The 20079-nt window shown below is 47.4% G+C and overlaps 1 protein-coding gene across 1 annotated transcript in view; it reads left to right on the forward strand.

Annotated features, from left to right (window-relative positions):
• LOC147101826 (uncharacterized) overlaps positions 1 to 20079 on the forward strand; it is a 320645-nt gene that overhangs the window by 188482 nt on the left and 112084 nt on the right. The window contains exon 5 of the mRNA XM_085965804.1: positions 6163 to 6324. Within this exon, the coding sequence (XP_085821930.1) occupies positions 6163 to 6324 (162 nt within the window). The remainder of the gene's footprint in view (positions 1 to 6162; positions 6325 to 20079) is intronic.

Below are 20079 nucleotides of genomic sequence, written 5' to 3' on the forward strand. Positions count from 1 at the left end.
TTGTTCTTTGATGTAATGCTTCCCTGACTGACCTGTTTGGACACCATTCACACCTTTGACTGCTGTGATTATCTCTCTGCCGAGGTGTGATTAATGGCAGTTGGAAAGGTTACCTGCAAACATCTGACATGATTCTCTGACTATATAAGCTGTGTCTTTATGCATTTCTCCACTTCACCTGAAGAAGGAGCAGCGCTCCGAAAGCTTGTGATTTCAAATAAAGCTGTTGGACTATAACCTGGTGTTGTGTGACTTTTTACATTTGTCCACCCCAGTCCAACTCCGGCATCTCCACACCATGAGTATCTTACGGAACTACGCAAGCTATCAAAGCACTGCCAGTTCGGAGCAGGACTGGCAGATACCCTATGGGACAAATTTGTCTGTGGACTCCTGAGTGAAGGAACACAGAAGAAGTTACTCGCAGAAAAAGAGCTGACGCTAGATAAGGCTTTCAGCGTGGCAGTATCGTATGAAGCAGCAGCCAGGGGAGCTGCAGAAATTCAACAAAAACCACAGGAATACGGCACCCACGAAATGACACGGGGATTTGCAAAATGTTATCGCTGCGGCAGAACTAACCATGACCAGAAGGACTGCTGGTCCAAAGACAAAATATGCAGACAATGCGGGAAGATTGGACACATTGCACGAGTTTGTAGGTCTGGGAAGACCAGCGACAACAAAAAGGCTACTAAGGAACCGTACAAGAAAGTACAAAAGATGACGGACAGTAGTTCCGAAGACCAGATGAGCGATAGTGAATCCGAGAACAGGAGATTAAGCTGTCTCAAACTTCACAATGTAATCGCAAAAGAGGATCACCGAACCATTTGGGTCACCCTCACGATAGCAGGGTCCCAAGTTAAAATGGAATTGGATACAGGATCAGCGCTAACCGTCATGAATCGACGAGACTATGAGCGGCTATTTTCACACATACCCTTGAGAGAGACATCCATCGTCTTGACGACGTATATGGGGCAAAAAGTATACCCCAGAGGAAAAATAAGGGTGCCTGTCGAATACAATGGCAAGAAGATACGGCAATTGTATCTCTACATACTGCCAAATGGTGGACCACCGTTATTGGGACGGGAATGGATCAGGAAGATAAACTTAGATTGGCATTCCATTCATGCAATGACGGTGGATGGTAAAAAAGATGAAGACGTCACTCCTGGACGATTGTCAACAATCTTAGCTAACGCCAAAGAGGTATTTCAACAAGAACTGGGCACGCTTAAAGGCGTAACCGCCTCGTTAAAAATAGAAGAGAATGCAGTTCCCAGGTTTTTCAAAGCGAGACCGGTACCATATGCAATTCGTCCAGCCGTCGAGGCAGAGCTGGAGAATCTGGAGAAGGCGGGCGTGTTGTCTAAGGTCGACTGGAGCAAGTGGGTGACACCCATCGTTCCTGTCATGAAGAAAACGTTAAGCAATAAGTCCGGAGAGCCAAGGAAGATTCGCATCTGTGGGGATTTCAAGGTGACGGTGAACCCTGTCCTTCACACAGTACAATATCCTCTTCCAAGGATAGAAGACATCTTCGCCTCACTGTCTGGAGGGAAGCGTTTTACAAAAATTGACCTAGCACAAGCATATTTGCAGATGGAGGTTGAAGAGTCCTCTAGGAAATATCTCACGATAAACACTCACAAAGGTCTTTACCAGTATCATCGATTGGTATTCGGAGTAGCATCGGCTCCGGCGATATGGCAAAGAGCGATGGAACAAGTCCTGCAAGGGATTCCGGGGACTCAGTGTTACTTGGACGACATCCTTGTAACAGGTGAAGATGACAGTGAACACCTTAACAACCTAGAACAGGTGCTCACTAGACTACGGGAACATGGGCTGTGAGCCAACTGCCCCAAGTGCGAATTTGTTAAGAAACAGATATCGTATTGTGGCCACGTGATTGATGAAGAGGGGTTACATAAGTCCCCTGACAAAATTGAAGCGGTTGTTAAGGCCCCAGTGCCTGAAAATGTGTCGCAACTGAGGTCATTCCTCGGGTTGGTGAATTACTATCATAAGTTTTTGCCGAATTTGTCGACAATTCTGCATCCACTGAACGCCCTGCTACGAACGGGGGTAGCATAGAAATGGAGCGATGATTGTAAACATGCTTTTCAGAAGAGTAAGGACTTAATCACTTCGAAGGAAGTATTGGCTCACTACAACCCAGCACTGCCAATCAGGCCGGCGTGTGATGCGTCTCCCTACGGCATTGGGGCGGTACTGTCACATAAATTCCTTGATGGTTTGGAGAGGCCGATAGCTTTTGCGTCACGCTCGTTAACTTCTGCCGAGCGTAACTACGCCCAGATTGACAGAGAGGCCCTCAGCCTAGTGTGGGGGGTGAAGAAGTTCAATCACTATCTGCACGGTCAAAAATTTACTCTACTAACCGATCATCAACCTCTTGTCTCCATTTTCAACCCTCAGAAGGGCGTACCAGTAATGACAGCACAACGGCTGCAGAGATGGTCCCTTTTCCTAGGGGCACACCAATATGACATCGAGTACAAAGGAACTAAACAGCATGGAAATGCTGATGGATTGTCACGTCTACCGTTGCCGACGGTGGAAGAAGAAGACCTTGCAGTGGATCTAATGGAGTTATTCCACTCGACCATAGTCGAATGTCTCCCTGTGACGAATGCAAACATAGAAAAGGAAACACGGAATGACCCGACACTATCACGGGTCTATGATTTAACGGTGAAGGGATGGCCAGCACATGGCGAACCACTGCTGCCAGCATTCTCGCCGAGAAGAGAACAGCTGTCAGTGTGCAGAGGAACCTTGATGTGTGGATCCAGAGTAGTAATTCCAACTAAGTTGACGGATAGAGTGCTCAATGAGCTTCATGAGGGTCATCTGGGTGGGGTAAAAATGAAGAGCTTAGCCAGAGCGTTTGTGTGGTGGCCGGGAATCGATAGAGAAATCGAAGAGATGACCAAGAGCTGTGCAGGATGCCAGAAGGTCCAAAACGCCCCACCACAAGCTCCTCTGCATCCATGGGAGTGGCCCTCATCTCCATGGCAAAGGGTGCACATTGATTTTGCTGGTCCCTTCATGGACTCGATGTTTTTAATTGCGGTGGATGCACATTCAAAGTGGCCAGAGGTAATAAAAATGCCCTCAACCACCACGGAAAAAACTATCGCAGTTTTACGAACCATATTCACCAGGAATGGGCTGCCTGAACAGATTTGCTCTGACAATGGACCACAGTTTGTGTCTGAAGAGTTCCGGAGGTTCTTAAAGAACAATGGTGTTAAGCATTACACATCTGCCCCATATCATCCAGCCACTAATGGATTGGCCGAGAGGTTTGTCCAAACATTCAAGAAGGCTATCAAGGCAATGTGTAATGAAGATATACCCCTACAACACAAGGTGGACAACTTCTTGTTTGCCTACCGGAATGCGACACATGCGGTTACCAACCAAACTCCAGCCATGATGTTCTTCAATCGAAGACTACGATGCCGCTTGGATTTGGTTAAGCCAAACGTCCGAAGAGATGTGGAGAACAGGCAGTTTCAGAATATGAATGAAAGGCCGACCAGGAGTTTTAAGATAGGTCAACCAGTTTTGGCCCGGGACTACCGCACTGAGAAATGGCAGCCAGGAACGATTTGTACACGACAAGGACCTCTCATGTATACCGTGGACATTGGGGAGAGCATTGTAAGACGCCATGCTGACCAGATTCTAGAGTCACTGGAAAACGTCAACTCCACACCACGATCTGATACACCTGGAAATGAAATCGACGTTCCAATTGCAGCTACCGCAGAACCGGTAATATTGGAAGCAGATGAACCAAACAACGACATTGATTCCGACTCAACTTTGCCAGAAGAACCTGATACTCCAAAGAGGCGTTATCCAGACAGAATCAGGAAGCCTCCTCAAAGACTGAACTTATAATTGCTTAAACTTAACCAATGTATCTAGCAACAGTAATTGTGATTGTAATTCGTTATCATTAGTTGTTAAATGAATGTTATGTACTGTTTATCTAAAAGGGGAGGAATTGTTGTGTATGTACCTTTAAGAGAATAACTGGTCTCAGACTGCAGTACCGGCAGTGACCACCCCTGTATAAAAGGCGCTAGAGAGCCTCTGTTGGTTAGATTCGTTTATGCCTTTCACCAGTAAAGTTCTGTTTGTTTTCTCTCCTGCTAGTCCGTGTCTCAATCATTCACGGACTTAACAGTTCCCACTTCTGATCATGAGCCAGAGACTACTGCTGTAAATCATTCTGCTCATGTTAGTTAAGGACAAGACTGAGCTCATCATGTTTGACTAACTTGCTGCCATTCACTCTCCAGGCTCGTGCGTGAAGAGTGGTCACGCTTGGCTGAGGTATCAGAGGGCAGTTGTCCCTCGTGGAATAGATCTCAGGATGTGAGAGTGCTTTGAGGAAAGTGGGGTGGAGGAATCTGCAGCTGATATTTTATACATAAGGCAGAAATGTCCCAAGTTGTCATTGCAAAGTGTAATTTGTAATCTTTTGGAATGATAAAAACAATTCCCTTTCTGTCTCGTTGAGCCATTGGATGAAAAGGTCATCATTGTACACTGATTCCATTGGCAGTTTGGGCCACATTCAGTTTGATCCTGAGCTGCAAAGTGCAACATTCAGAGACTGCTTGCAGGAAGCAGGTTTGAATTGTAGTTTGGCTTTTGCCCTGCGCCTGCTACCAGTGAAAATAATACCAGCACAATTTGCACAAAGGGATTAATGGCTCGTGGGTCTCGGTGAAATCTTCAAACTGTAGTATATAAAAGCTGAAAGCTTTACTGGACAGGAAGATTTATGATAAAGAAAAACCCAAACTGCTATGAAGGCTGTTTCTTCAGTGAATCTCTAGATGTAAATTTTACTAGACTGTTGGTACATTCATCATGAGTGAAGAGATACAACCCTTTGATGCAAAATCCCATGCCTCTTATATTCCAAGTGCTTCATTTTTAATTAACCCTTGCAGCACAGCGGGCACGTTTAATGGGCCAAGTGCTGATAGGGTGTGGGGCTAGCAGTGAAATACTTATTCGGCAACCCCTTCAATATTTTCACGTAAACTGTAGCAAAGACTGATTTGGCTTCTTACAGCCAACGAAACCCCATTTCAATTTTTCAAATTCGTGTTTACGTTTCTTTCAAATTCCGGTTTGGGTTCATTTTACTCCTGTAAAAACTTTGGCTTCTGTTTTCATGTTTTTGACACGTTTCTGTGTCAACTTTCTTGATAAATTCCTGTCTTCACATTTATAATGGGAACTATCTCTGTGAGCTTGTCATGCTGTAAATACATCTCCCACTTGTGACGGGTGCTGCAGCAGCTCAGCATTTCCCAACTCCTCAAACTCTCCTGCAGGGAAACTCTGATGTTGCAACCAACTCTACTTCTCTGGTTCCCAAATTGCTTTATGTTTTGCTACGTAACCACAAATAATAAGGATGGAATATGTGATTGTAAATTGGGGCCTAAATTACATCTGTGCACCCTAGTCCAATTACCCCTTGCCCTCTAACCTTGTTTCACCTGAAGAACTCCCTTTATGCATTGTATGCATTATAACAATTGTATTCCTTACATAATCAGGCAAATCTAGTGTTGTGTGACTGGCTGTCAGAAAAATATGAATCTGGCAAACATAACGTAATGTAATAATTCTTCCACTCCATCGTCATACTCATTTTGCAAACACAATCGGTATAATTGGCCTTGGCAAGTCATTTAACAAACACTCACTGAAAATGTTCCCGACATTAGGGAAAACACTCGGTAAGATGGATCTTGTGTAACATTATCGGGTTGGCGCAGTTGAGATTTACTCAGCTAACCTACTGCTTTGCCTTCAGTTACAGGTCACGTTTTGGCCGATGCCCATTGACCTGTGTCAACATTAACAGTTATCAATATGCAGTTTTTTTTTATTCGTTCATGGGATGTGTGCGTCGCTGGCAAGTCCAACATTTATTGCCCATCCCTAGTCGCCCTTGAGAAGGTGCCGGTGAGCCACCTTCTTGAACCGCTGCAGTCCGTGTGGTGAAGGTACTCCCGGATGTCTGGAAGCCATGTGGTTGTGGTATATAAATATGATTTTAGTAATCAAGTACATGTTATTTCTCTTTAGGGGCTAATTCAACAATTGTTGTTTGTTATGGGGGAGCCAGCTGCAGCCAAAGCGCACTGCACGAGATACAGCCAAGCTTGCAGGAAGACTTCTGATGCTGAGCCTGTCCTCAACGGCTCTGGCTCTTACCAAGACAACTATTTTCTACCAGTACAGTTTGAGGTATGTTAAACATTTCTATTAATTAACTGAGTATAAAGTCAAGTGTTGATGATGTGTCCAAATATCTTAAGATATACTTTATTGCCTGCTGCTCTGTTAATATCATCAGTGCAGTCCCGTCCTCTGTTGTCAGCCCTTCGTTTGTTAACTGAGCAAGTTAATACACTTGATTATTTCTCGGCTAACCTCCAACATTAACCTTATCTAGGATAAATGATAAACGACTGTAGACGCTCAGTCATTGAGTATATTCAAGGCTGAGATTGATAGATTTTTGGACTCTTAAGAGAATCGAGGGATATGGGGCTCGAGCGGGAAAGTGGAGTTGAGGTCGAAGATCAGCCATGGCAGATCAGGCTCAGGGGGCCCTGTGGCCTACTCCTGCTCCTATTTCTTAAGTTCGTATGACAAATGGGCGATAGATTTGTTTGCAGAATGTCTCATATACTTCAACGGCTGTCGGAATGTGTACAAGTGGTACTGGAGAATTTTAGTAGGTTGGGTGGCTCACACATGGACACCCTGTGTGGTTCCTGCTTGTAAAATCCCAATAAACGTTTTTTTCTCCTCCTGCTGAAACTGTATGCATGAATGTCTGGGAGGGATTATGGTTTATGGAATTGGGGAGCATTAATTAGTTATTGTTACAGACACATGGAAGTAATGATTACAATACCTTATTTTACTGGCATGGCACTAATTAAGATCGTCTTTCTGCTTAAAACAACATTTGAAACCCAAGTGTGTTTGTTTTAATGTGTAATTTGTCATGTAATTCTTGTGAATGTTTAACAATCACCTAATTGCTAAAATTGCATAATTATACAAAATATCAACTTGCCTTTGTCCATTCGATAGCGAATTAAGTGATTAGATGGTTGTACAGGAAATGTTCTGATATCCGGCACTGACTGGACCGGTGTGTTGCCGATATATCAAAACTGCCGGACATACAAAGTTAATGTTGAAGCATACGGAGATGAAAATCTCCGTATCTGACAACAAACACTGTTGCTTAGCAACAGCTTGTAAACACTCGGCCCGTACCTTGGAAGCGTCTCTGAAGCTGTTGCTAAGCTACAGAGACGCTTTCCAGAGCCTGACTGTTTAAAAAAAAAAAAAAAAATGCTCGGAGAAGAAAAAAAACCTAACCAAAACGGCTGCTGATTTCTGCCGTTAGATCGAGGTTTCCGGGCATACAACCTCCAGATAAACCAACGTTTCCTGTATATGAATTTCAGTATGTGAGCTGGCAAATCTCCTTTAGAATCATAATTGATGTATTTAGGCACAAATGTCTGCCTATTTTTGTCTGAGTGACAGATTATTGATTCTATGTATTGCACAGAATTTGTAGACCTTTGCCCTGCAATCAGGGATGTTGATTCTGCCATTTAAGAATATAGGTTAACTTGTCTGTCTCTGCAATATTCTACGGCTGAGAAACTTCCATTGACATCAGAATTGAGATGGCAAATCAATAGATGAGTTTCCCCGAGCACCGTTGAATCTACTGTTATTAAATTTAATTATGATGGCAAACATGCCTGAAAAAACGATAATGCGTTGTAGCTGTAGATTATGACGAAATACTGAGCCTCTGTCTCAATTTGGACAGAACCTAGACAATAGAGAAGCAGTAATGTTGACTGCCTTGCTGCCATCTTGGATAGTGAGACTAAATACTGCTGTGTAAATAGCAGCTTCAGCACCTGCCAGCTAAATAGAGACAGCAGAATGGCAATTTTCCAAGCTCCGTAATTCATATCAGGCAACAATTGATGGTTTCATTGCTTAGTGGAGCTGACTGAAGCCGTAATGTTTGCAGAAGATGGCAGATTTAGTAAACTGAAAAGACATTGGCCCGGATTTTGTGCTCAGCTGCAAAGGAACGACGCTCGCGTTCAGTAGGCTGACAGCTGACCAGAGCTTTTGCGGGTTTTTGAGCAAATCCTTGGCGGGGGGCGGGGGGGGGGCGGAATTTGGTTGGTTAGCGCCTCCTGTTTGCGCCTGGCGGGGGCGCTAATGAAGTAGCACCGAGGTGAGGCAGATCCAGCGCCACACGCCAAATCCAGTTGCCCTTTAGCGCCGCCACTAATGGTTTGCACCTGGGGCTTTAACGCTAGCCAGATCGTGATGTCAGTGAGCGTGCAACGATCACTCAGCGCCCACTCTGCCAAATTGATTATCACCCCCTGTCTTAGCACCTCACTCTGACAACGACAGGAAGAGGAGGCGTGAAGCAGGCTCCAGGGGCGCTATTTAAAGAGATCAAAGAGATCAGTCGCAGCTGTCAGATTAGTGCTGTTTCACTGCTTCCTTGTCAGTTTGCGATTGTGCAAGAGTTTAATTCAGTCATTTAAAGGTTCTTTAGTATCAAGAACGTTGTGGCTTATAAAAATTTGTTATATTTATTCTGACAAAATTTCATAGTGCTACACTTGGTTACATTAATGGGGGCTGTACTGGCAGTCGACCTCACCCTCCAGTATCTACAGCGGAGGGAGCGCAGGCAGCGAGAAAGATTGCAAGATATGACCAGAGGGAGGAGGAGGGCCCTCAGGGCTCTCAACAGGAGGCTTTACCCTCCAAGGGTATTCCGAGAGCACTTCTCCTACCTCCAATTAAGCGAGGAGCAGTGTATTAGAAGGCTCAGCTTCACCAATAAGGTGGTCACCGAACTCTGCCACCTCCTGCAACCAGACCTCGAGCCCCAGATCAGGGCAACCACAGCTCTCTCAGTGGCAGTCACGGTCACTGTGGCCCTCAATTTCTTTGCCAACGGTTCCTTCCAATCCGCAACAGGAGATATAGAGAACATCTCGCAGCTCACCATCCATCGCTGCATCCGGGAGACCACAGAGACACTCTACAGTAGGAGAAGGGACTACATTTCCTTCCCCATCACCAGAGAGAAGCAGGACAAACGTGCATGTGGCTTTGCCAGGATAGCGGGCCTCCCCATGATGCAGGGCACCATTGACTGCACCCATGTGGCTTTGCAGGCACCGCATAACAATCCTGAGATCTCCCGTAACCGCAAAGGCTATCACTCATTTAATGAGCAGTTGGTGTGTGACCATAGACAGCGAATCTTTAGTGTGAATGCCCGCTATCCTGGCAGCAGCCACGATGCCTTCATCCTGCGCCAGACCGGTGTGCCAGCACTCTTCCAGCTGCCACATCAAGCTCACGGCTGGCTGGTCGGAGACACGAGCTATCCGCTCTCCACCTGGCTCATGACTCCTCTCAACACTCCTGCCCAGCACTCATATAATGAGAACCATGCCGCCACTAGGAACGTCATCGAGCAGACCATCAGAGTGCTCAATGGTTCCGCTGCCTTGACCGTTCAGGAGGTGCCCTCCAGTACTCGCCGGAGTGGGTGTCCCGTTTCGCCATGATCTTCTGCATGCTCCACAACTTGGCCATCATGAGGGCCCAGCCCTTGCCACCAGGGATTGCGGGACCACCTCAGGAGGAGGAGGACAAGAAAGAGGAAGACGAGGAGGAAGAACAGGAGCACGGAGGTGGCGGCCACTCAATCGGCCTTCCAGAAGGGGGGTCCGTGACCGCCTCATCAGACTGCGGTTCCAATAAATTAAACTCCAGATCCCCGTTGCTCACCACACCCCCATCATTCCATTCCTGTCGCAGGCCATATCACCGCAAAGCTGAAATGAGAGACACCACAAAATCATCCAAAGCCAATTAATAAATGTATCAATAATCAGTGAACACATATTTATAACTACAATATTAACTATTCACTCTTATGCATCCCTTAGTGCCTCTCGTTACTGTGCCTTTGCCTACTTTAGTGCTCCTCCAAAGTGTTGGCCCAGTGGCTGCAGCACGGCGGATGGAAGGATGCTGAGTGTCCATGTGGGAGACTTCAGATGGCCTTACAGGACGCCCTCGCCCAGCTCTTGGCCTGGAAGGCCCGACTATAGACTGCACCACCTCAGCATGGGCGGCAGCAGTCTGGACTGGCTGGATGACAGGCAGCGACAAGGGCAATGGCGGAGTGCCAGTGGTGGGAGCAGGAATGTTGTCATCCTGAGAGAGGACAGCAGCTTCCTGCTCCATTGACCCACTGCCACTCCCCCGGGGCAGCACCTCAGCATCCCTAGCGATCTGTTGGAGCACAGATTGCTGGCCTTCTGCAACACCATGAAATCCCCGGTCAGTGGTGGTAGACCCAGCCACGATGGCAGCAGTCAGAGCTTGCGTGGCATCAAACTGAGACTGCAGGAGAGCAGTCCGAGAATTGATGGCACCAAGCATAGACTGCATGACGGCACTAAGACGTTGCGTGGCTTCCGCCTGTGCTGCAATGGAAGCTGCGACATTGCCCATCACGCGCGGCATCAGGTCTGGGTCGCCACCCTCTCTCTGGGAGTCTACCATCATTTGCAGTCTGCAAATGATGGACTTCATATTGTGCACAGAGCTCTGTGTAATGTTGGAGGCGGACTCCTCCATGCTCCTTACCATTGCCGAGAGGTTCTCGGGCACCTTTGCCATTGCACCCATCATCTCCATGTGCATGCCCATCGCCCTTCTTCTAAACGCCTCCCCATTGAGGTCCTCATCTGAGTCCTGTGCAGCAGAACTTGCACGCGAACTCGTCCTCCGGGGAGCTGACTCCCGAGCTACCCTTTCCCCCTGGCCTTGCTGCAGCCCACACGTCCCCGGTGCATCAACCTGTGCAGATCCCGCTACTATACCAGCCTCTAAAGAACGTGTAGTGCCAGTATCTGAGCTGGTGCTTGTGGGTGAGACATGCAGTGACGCGGTGTGTTCTTCGTCCTCCTTCTCCCACCTCGCTCTCAATGGTACCCTCAGGGACAAGCTGCTCAGGTGCTTGCTCATTATCTGAAAGCATAAAGGCACAAGAGTTGAGTTAAGCTGAGGGGAGGGTGTCAGGAAGGCGGAAAGGCATGATTAGCTGGAAAGTGGGAAAGGCTTGTGGGGTGAGGGGGAAGTGGGATGTGAGAAGAAGGAATGGGGATGAACATACTGTTGTTGTCCCTAAGGGAGGGCCAACATCACCGGTGGCCACAGCGCCCACCACCTGGCACCCAATGATTTGCAGCACTCTTTCCTCCAGCGCAGACAGTGGTTGGGTGTCAGGTTGTCCCCCGCCTGTGCGCTCCTGCTCCCTCCTGTTGTGAATGACCTTGGCCTGCAAGAGAAAGTGTGTGAGTGAGTGTGGGGCAACGTGTTTGGATGATGTGCCTGCCATAGTTGAATAGCTGTCATTGTGTGCAAGGTGTGAGATGTGGATGTGCGTGCTAGTAGGTGGGGATTGTTGGTGGGTGAGGTTCTTTGGGCAGTGTGTGCAGGCTGTGGTTCAGATGGTGGTATGTCGCATTTGTTGAAGTATTGACTCACCCTGACCACCCGAGTGAGGTTGTTAAATTTCTTCCTGCACTCTATATGGATCCTGGGGACCACATTGCTGCTCAAAACCTGCTGGGCTACCTCCCTCCACATGGCGCGGAAGACTTGCGGCGAGGGCACTGCTGCTACTTGCTGGGTACAACACCGCCCTCCGTCTCTCCACAGCGAAGACCAACACCTCCAATGCCTGGTCACAGAATCTGCGAGCTCTCTCCTTGGGCCGTTGATCTGCCACAATGACACCTCCTTCAGTGGTCTGGTTTCTTCTCCTTGGCCTACTGCTGCTTGCTGAGACAGCTGCAGAAGCAGCAATGCTGAGAATGAGGTTCTGCAGCATGATTGAACCTCCCCTTTAAGAACTGGAAAGAGCCTGTGGCAATGATGACCAGCAATTAGACTGCACCTGACATTGCTTAGCGCTTTGAGTCTAACGCCACTGAGTTAGGTCATTAGCGCTTGATTTAGCATTCCCATCCTTTCTTTGAGCGATGACACTAAATTTTGCGTGCAGAGATTCATTAACGCCTGTCGCTAAATCTCAAACTTTTCAGAAGTTAGCGCCCATTCCTGGGCGATAATGACTTTCGCCCCCCTGCTGTCATTGGGCATCTGATCCAGTGCGGCGCCCTCTCCAGGGGATCTGTGGCGTGTGTGAGCACGTGGCTCTTCAACCAATCAGATTGAAAAATCCTCACTGAGACACGCAGTCGAAACCAGGAAATATAAATTAGGAAGTATAAGTTAGATTTAAATCATATACAGAAAGCAAAATAAAGATTGGGAAAGAAATATCAAAATAAGAGAGAGAGAAAGAAAAGTTTTAACAATTGTTTTAATGTTTTTAAAATCACCAACACTAATTAAATTCTGAAGGAATGAGACTCCACACTTGTAAAATTAAATATTCCGTGCCAGAGAGGTTGTTTGGCAGTAATTGTGACTTATCACGCCATTAAAAATTCACTTACACCCGAATGTACCAGCCCTAACTTTTTCTGCCGTATTTAGTGGGTAATTATCGCAATGTCACAGCATCATATTGATTTCAATGGCAAGTCTATCGGCGGGTTACTGTTATAGCGCATCCTATGGAGGAGCAGAGTAACTCGGACCGCAGCTTCTGGATTTCTACGTTTAACTGCGCATGTGTGTTCTCCGGAGGTTGCTGTCAGATTTACTCCATAATAACAGTGAGCGTGGTTAACTTCACTGTTATTCTCAACACAAAATCCGGGCCATTAGAACTGCCAACTCTATTCTAACAGCAAGTTTGCATTAAAAATAAATGGGTGGTGGGGCACGTTGCTGGTGCAAACTCTTACCGCCTGGGCCTCTAGCGCCTCGTAGATCGTGAAGTCATCAAGTGCGCACCACCCCGTTAGCACCCCGGATGTGAAATTGACTTTAGCCCCCTGCATTATCGCCTCGCGCTGACGAGGCCAGCAAGAGGAGGCGTTCTGAAGTCGGATGGCCATTTTGGGAGCGGTAATTAAAGGGAATACTTTTCAGATCGCTGAACCGTTATTATTTGCACCAGTCTGGTGCCTGCGCAAAGTTTTCACTCTTTCACTGTTGCAGGATGTCCAAGCCCTCCACTTCGTAACAGTGCTTGGGGCTGTATTGGCAGTCGCCTGGCAAGACTGCAGTGCTGACTAATAGCTTCTGGTGCAGTATTGTCCCTTCTCTTTAAGCGAGGGAAGCAGCCTCTGTGATTGAAGAGTGCCGTCTGGAATGCGCTGCAAATTGTCTCGAGCTCTGCCGGTATCGCCCCGCTCTCCAACTTTAGCGCTCCAACAGAAGTGGTTAGCACTTGATCTTGGAGCGCTACAACTGAATTTCATGTGAGCCTATCATCATTAGCGTCTGGCGCTAATTTTTCAGCTTTCAAAGTTTTAGCACCTCAAACGAGGCTATAATGAATTTCTCCCCCTTTGTTCCTAACCTGGATCCAGATAGCACAAATAATAGGAGTCTGGAAAACTGAAGGATGTTGGTTGGCCCACCATGCCTGTGCCAACTCTTACAATTGAGCTATCTACTCTAATTCCATTGTCCTGTCCCTTCCTCAACATTCCAACATAATTCCTTTTTAAAGGAGAGGAGAAAGTCTATAACAATGACTCGCACTTTAATCACTTTTCACAATAGTTAGTTCTTGTTCTCAGATGACTGGTTCCTTTCATAAATGTAGTGTGAGGCAGCACATTGAAGCACCAGTACCTAATGGTGAAATGTAGGCCCAATCCACCCCTCCATTTCCTCAAGTTTACTTGCAGTTTTAAAAGCAGAAACATTTAGGATTTTCTTCACTTTTTCCAAGAGGAAAAGGAGATTAAATTTTGCAATATCTGCTGTTGGCACATTTGAAGGTTAGAACAGTCACTCAGGCTCAAACATACTTGTAGATGTTCATAAATTACATGTCAGCAGCCTTAAGTCTGGGCGTTTGGTCAAGTAAAGTTCAAGGGGTTACCAGATTTTTAAAAGGATGTAATTTTGAACAGATTTCTTTAATCCTTCACGTCTTCATTGCAGGCAAGTTTTGAGGAAAATTTTAATGAATTGTGATGAGGCAGCCATTGAATTTACTGTTTCCTTTTGTAAATGATTATTTTGAAGATTGAATTCAAAGCCGAAAGCTAATACTAGATTTCTGACATGGCTAACTATTCTGTAGATATATATAGCCAAGCATATGATGCTTTATGAAATACTGAGTGTATTTGATTTGTGTAATCGGCAACAGCAGTCAACTACAGAGTACAACTACTTTGAAGTGGCTAGACATAATGTTCTGATGATTGTAAGGGTGCAGCGTACTGTTTTGCTGGCTCTCGATAGTAAATATTTTGAGGATTTCTATTTTGGGTGCAGATTTAATTGACCCTTAGCCTGCCAAACATAGGTTTCTACTGAGCATTCATAGATTTTTCAGGGGGCTGAAGGAGGAGAGAGGGGCTTAGGGAGGAAATTTCAGAGCTTGGGGCCCAGGCAGCTGAAGGCATGGCCGCCAACGGCAGAATGATGAAAACCGGGGATGTGTAGGAAACCAAAATTGAGGGAGTACAGAGATCTCGGAGGGTTGTCGGGCTGGAGCCAATTGTACCAATTAAACAAAGACTATTAGAAGTATACATCCTGATCTGGATTAGCAGTGAAATGCCTCAACTAAAGCAATCCATCTTGACTGTGGGAGTTAAAACATGATGAGTAACAGTGACCCACTGGGGTCCTTAAGACTGGATCTACTATATGGCAGCAGGAGAAAGTTGTACAATTTCTTAGGAATCAATTTCCCAAGCTATACTTTATCGGTTTACGTAAAATCTAAACTCGCTATAGAAAGTCAAAGTTTCTGATTAACTGTGTGAAAGTAAAAGCCACATTATAGTACACTATTTCAGTTCATTAACTATTACAAATCTGTGGAAGTGTTGGTAGTAACCGAATAGTGGCCTTAGTTATTAGCAGATAAAGATTAAAGTGAGACATGACACAAAGGGAAAAGGACATCTTGTAATCATCCTCCAAATGGACTGGTGTTGGGTGACAAGATGAGGCGTTCGGGTCTGAAAGCTATAAATGGATAGTCACAATGTTCCAATCGTGTTTTCTTTCAATATCTCTAATCTGGGATGAGAGGGATGTCCTATGATGAGAGATTGTGTAGAATGGGCCTATACTCTCTGGAGTTTAGAAGAATGAGAGGTGATCTCATTGAAACATTCTGAGGGGGATTGACAGGGTAGATGCTGAGAGGTTGTTTCCCCTGGATGGAGTGTCTAGAACTAGGGGGCATAGTCTCAGGATAAGGGGTAGGCCATTTAAAACTGAGATGAGGAGGAATTTCTTCCCTCAGAAGGTTGTGAATCTTTGGAATTCTCTGCCCCAAAGGGCTGTGAATGCTGAGTCTTTGAGTATATTCAAGGCTGAGATAGATAGATTTTTGGACTCTAGGGGAATCAAGGGATATGGAGATCGGGCGGGAAAGTGGAGTTGAGGTCGAAGATCAGCCATGATCTTATTGAATGGCGGAGCAGGCTCGAGGGGCCGTATGGCCTACTCCTACTCTTATTTCTTATGTTCTTATAAAGAGGGTTGTGTAATGCGCTTTCAGGGTTAAACTTGAGGCAGAAACTATAGGCCCGGAATTTGCGGTCAGCAGCAAAGCGAAGGTGTTCGCTGCAGGCCCCGAAGTACGCTCTGCATAAGGATCTGGCAATCCCTGGGTTTTCCGACCTTCAATTCAATTCAATTCAATTCAACGGACTACAGTGGGGAATCCCTTGTTCGAACTGCTGTGACGTCAACAGACTGCCTAAGCAGCCAATCAAAAGGCAGAATTCTCACAGACAGCAAACAAGGAAGTGAGTAAGCTCTTAAAGTTCTAACTTACTAAAATAGTTAGAGAGAGCAAAAGAAAGATTGGGGCTCTCACATGGGGAAAAGACAAACCTAAAATAAAGATTTTGAAAATGTTCTTAAAAATTTAAATTTTTATTAAAATGGTCTAATTTCACACAGCACAAAATTAAAGTTAGTTTTCCAGGCTCTTAACGTTTGTTTAGCAGTCAATATGCTGTTAAAACCACAGTTACATCTAATCCCTTTGGGTCTAACATTTTGTGGAGAATTTCACACCGTGATTACTGCAGAAGGGCCAAAGTCGTCGTCAGTTTCCATGATTTAGCTGATTGCACAGATTGCCGGCTCTGTGGAGGTGGGCAGGGGGCACAGCACAGCCTGTTTCGGAGCTGTCAATGACTGACCGCAACTTCGGGATTTCCACATGTGTCAAATCCAAAATTGCGGTCAGTTTCAAAAACATACCTCAATCCCCCTACCCCCACTAATCAGCATTTCCCCCCTCCCCCTGCTGGCTGCATTTTATGGTTCCTTCCCCTTCCCCCGCCCCCCCACACCCCTCACAATGAGAGGATTTCCCAGGCAAAAATAGTTCACTAAGCAGAACCTCACTTCTGTGCACCTTTTCACCCCTTCTCGCTCCCATTCTCCTTCTGACCAGCGGCCTGCGATCATGTATGTATGTAAAATAATTGCCATCAACTATTCTGTGTGATATAGCCTACCTTAAAATAGGCGTTTACTTAACACATATATATCTTGTAGCCCATTAACCAAGGAAAGCTAGCTTTGTAAATGATAGGTGAATTTGAAACCTATTTGCTCATTCTTCCAGCAAGACAATGGCCCAGAAATTCGGGTCGGGGGCTTCCCGTGGGTGCAAGCCCCCGACCTGCACTTACCTTGCGCACCGGCCGTTGAGCTGTGGGCCCCTGTGGAATTCCGATCCTGGACCTGCTCCAACTGCCGGTGCACAGTGCTTGCTTATCCCAGAGGCGCAGTTAGTTCGATGCGGCCCCTGGGTTCATGTGGGCCATGGGGAGCCAATCGGAGCGGGGAATGCTCCATTCATAAGATTGACAGGAAGAGCTGTCAAAACTTATAAATACAACGGACTCCAAAACATCACTAAATCTTCAAATAAATTTTTTAAAAACATCACATTTTTAAAATCTATATATGTAAAGCGATGCTTCTGTCTGTCCTTCTGTCTGTCTGTCCTTCTGTCTGTCTATCCTCACGTGTGCGTCTGTCGGGCTATGCGCTCGAAAGTTACAGAGCGTACCTACGCGTGCGTTACGTCGAAAGAAAGCTTACCTTTCCAAAACGGTCTTAAGCGTATTTACGTTTCGGCCGGGCTAAAATCGCGCCCGCGGTATCCAAAAAACCTTCAACATTCCGCTCATTAGCATCTCATTATCCGCTCATTAGCGACAGAGTGACCTCGAGGTCGACCAGCGTGCGGCCGGGCCCTCCTACGGTCGAGTGACGGGACGATTGACCAATCCTATGCTTTGGTCACCTGACGGTCGACCAATCGGTGCGTGTGTGGGCGGGCCTTATCGTTCTGAACCGAGGTGAGTCGCCGCCATCTTGATTCCAAACTTTTCCTTTCTTTTTCCCGCTTTCTGCGTCTTTAAAAAAAAACGTTGCTTTTAAAACACATATTGGGCTGGATTTTCCTAAGCCCCTGGAGTCGGGTTGGAGGCGTGCGGGCGATAAAAATCGGAGATCCGGGGGTCCCGACCCCATCCCGCCTCCAACCCGCCTCCATGTCAATTTCATAGGAGTCGGGTTGCCGACAAGTGCTGGAACCCGACTCCCAGAGGCGGGAAGGGATTAAAGGCAATTAAACTGCCTGTTAACAGGTAGTTTTTTGCCTATTCGCGATTTTTATTGCTGGTTTGTGGGCTTCCCGACAGCTCCAAACCACGAAAAGTTTTCGAGGCGGGACGTGGGTCTGAGGTCTTGGAGGGGTCGAGATGCCCAGTGTTCAGGTGAGTGAGGGGTGCAGGAGTGCAAAGGTAAGTGTTTTGCAAGTGTTTAAAGTGTTTAAATAAGTTTAACTTACTTTTACTTACCTTTACAGGAGTCCTGCATTCCGGTGTCAGGAGTCGGCTGCAAGAACCACAGAAGCTCCGATTTAAAAAAAAAAAAAATCAGCTTCTTGGTTTCTGCAGCAAAATGATTTTAAAGTTATCCTGAGAAAGGACTGAGGCTGAATTAGCAGTTTTTCAGTGGTTGACAGCTTCAAACAGCTGTTAAACACTGATATTTCATCTGCCAAAAGCTTTTGACAGATGAAATGTCAATCTCTGACGTCACCTGTTGCCGGGTAACCCTTAATTGGCCTGCTGAGCCCACAGGGCGGGCTCAACAAGGTCAATCAGAGGAAAATCCAGTGGGTTGGCTACATCTCCATGGAGGCGGGACAACAAGCCTGAATGTGGGTTTCCCACCTCCAACCCGCCCCCGTAGCAAAATCCAGCCCATTGTTTAAAAAAAAAAGATTTACAAAGTAATTAACTTATCTAATCTCATTAATTTTCCTACCTTTCCCCGTTTTTCCAGGTAGGCTGGCGGGGCTGGGCTCTCGGGAGTGCTGATCTCGGGCGGGACTTGGAGAGCGGGAAGGGTTACCCCGGCAACCGGGCCCGCCGGCCGTTTCTCAGCCGCAATCGGCGCTCTTCAAGCCAGCTCGGGAGGGCGGGGCCATGTCAGTGCGTAGGGGGGGCACGGAGCTCCGTGGAGACATCGCCGGCACTGGGCTCGGGTGCTTTGTGGGCTGCGGACGAACAGTGGCTGCGGACCTCCAGCTGACCGGGGCGCTGGACTCGGCTGGGCCATGTCTTTGCTTCACGGCCAACGGCATCAGGGTGACGGCCGAGGGAACGCGTTCATCCAGGTGCCGAGGCCCGGGCCCCGGGGCGGAAAGAGGGATTGGAGCGGGGGATGAGGGCTCGGGCAGGGGAGGGGGAGGAGAGGGAGGAAGGGGGTGGGGGGGGTGGAGAGGGAGGAGGAGGGGGTAGGGAGGTGGGGAGAGGGAGGAGAGAGAGGAGGGGAGAGGGAGGAGAGAGAGGAGGGGTGGGGGAGGAGAGAGAGGACGGGAGGGGAGGAGCGAGAGAGGATGGAGGGAGCGAGAGAGGGTGGGGGGAGCGAGAGAGGGTGGGGAGAGGGGGGAGCGAGAGAGGGTGGGGAGGGGGGGAGCGAGAGAGGGTGGGGGGGAGCGAGAGAGGGTGGGGAGAGGGGGGAGCGAGAGAGGGTGGGGAGAGGGGGGAAGGGCAGGGAGAGGGAGGGGGGGAGAGAGGGAGAGAAGGGAGGGGAGAGGGAGAGAGTGTAAAGCAGGGAGAGACAGGGGGAGGGAGAGAGAGAGGGTGAGGAAGGGAGAGAGTGAAGGGGTGGGACAGGGAGGGAAAGAGTGAGGGGGTGGGAGAGCTTACCTTCTTCCTTCGTAGGGGTCCATCGGGCCACCTTCCACCCCCGTTGCGCGCTCTCTCTTTCCCCCCCCCCCCGTCGCGCTCTCTCTTCCCCCACCCCCTGTCGCGCTCTCTCTTCCCCCCCCAAGTCGCGCTCTCTCTTCCCCCCCCCCCAAGTCGCGCTCTCTCTTCCCCCCCCCCCCGCCAGTCGCTCTCTCGCTTCCCCCCCCCCCCGCCAGTCGCTCTCTCGCTTCCCCCCCCGCCAGTCGCTCTCTCTCTTCCCCCCCCCGCCAATCGCTCTCTCTCTTCCAACAACAACATGCCCTCGAAAAAGCCTCGGCACCGCTGGGCACTTCAGCTAGTAAACTATAAATTACATGAAATAACTATTTTAAACAATAATTTAAATTTTTGAAAATTTTTTAAAATTTTCTAACGGGGCTAAAAGTAAACTTACCTTGCTTTAAAGTATTTAAAAATAATAAACCTGTGGAAAAAATGTTTTAATTTTAATTAATTCACCACTTATCTTGTAAAAAGCAGGCCTCACGCCTGCTTTTTATATGTG

Source organism: Somniosus microcephalus, chromosome 23 (assembly GCF_052327205.1).
Source record: "Somniosus microcephalus isolate GS21.2 chromosome 23, FLI_Smic_1.0, whole genome shotgun sequence".
Classification (NCBI taxonomy): domain Eukaryota; kingdom Metazoa; phylum Chordata; class Chondrichthyes; order Squaliformes; family Somniosidae; genus Somniosus; species Somniosus microcephalus.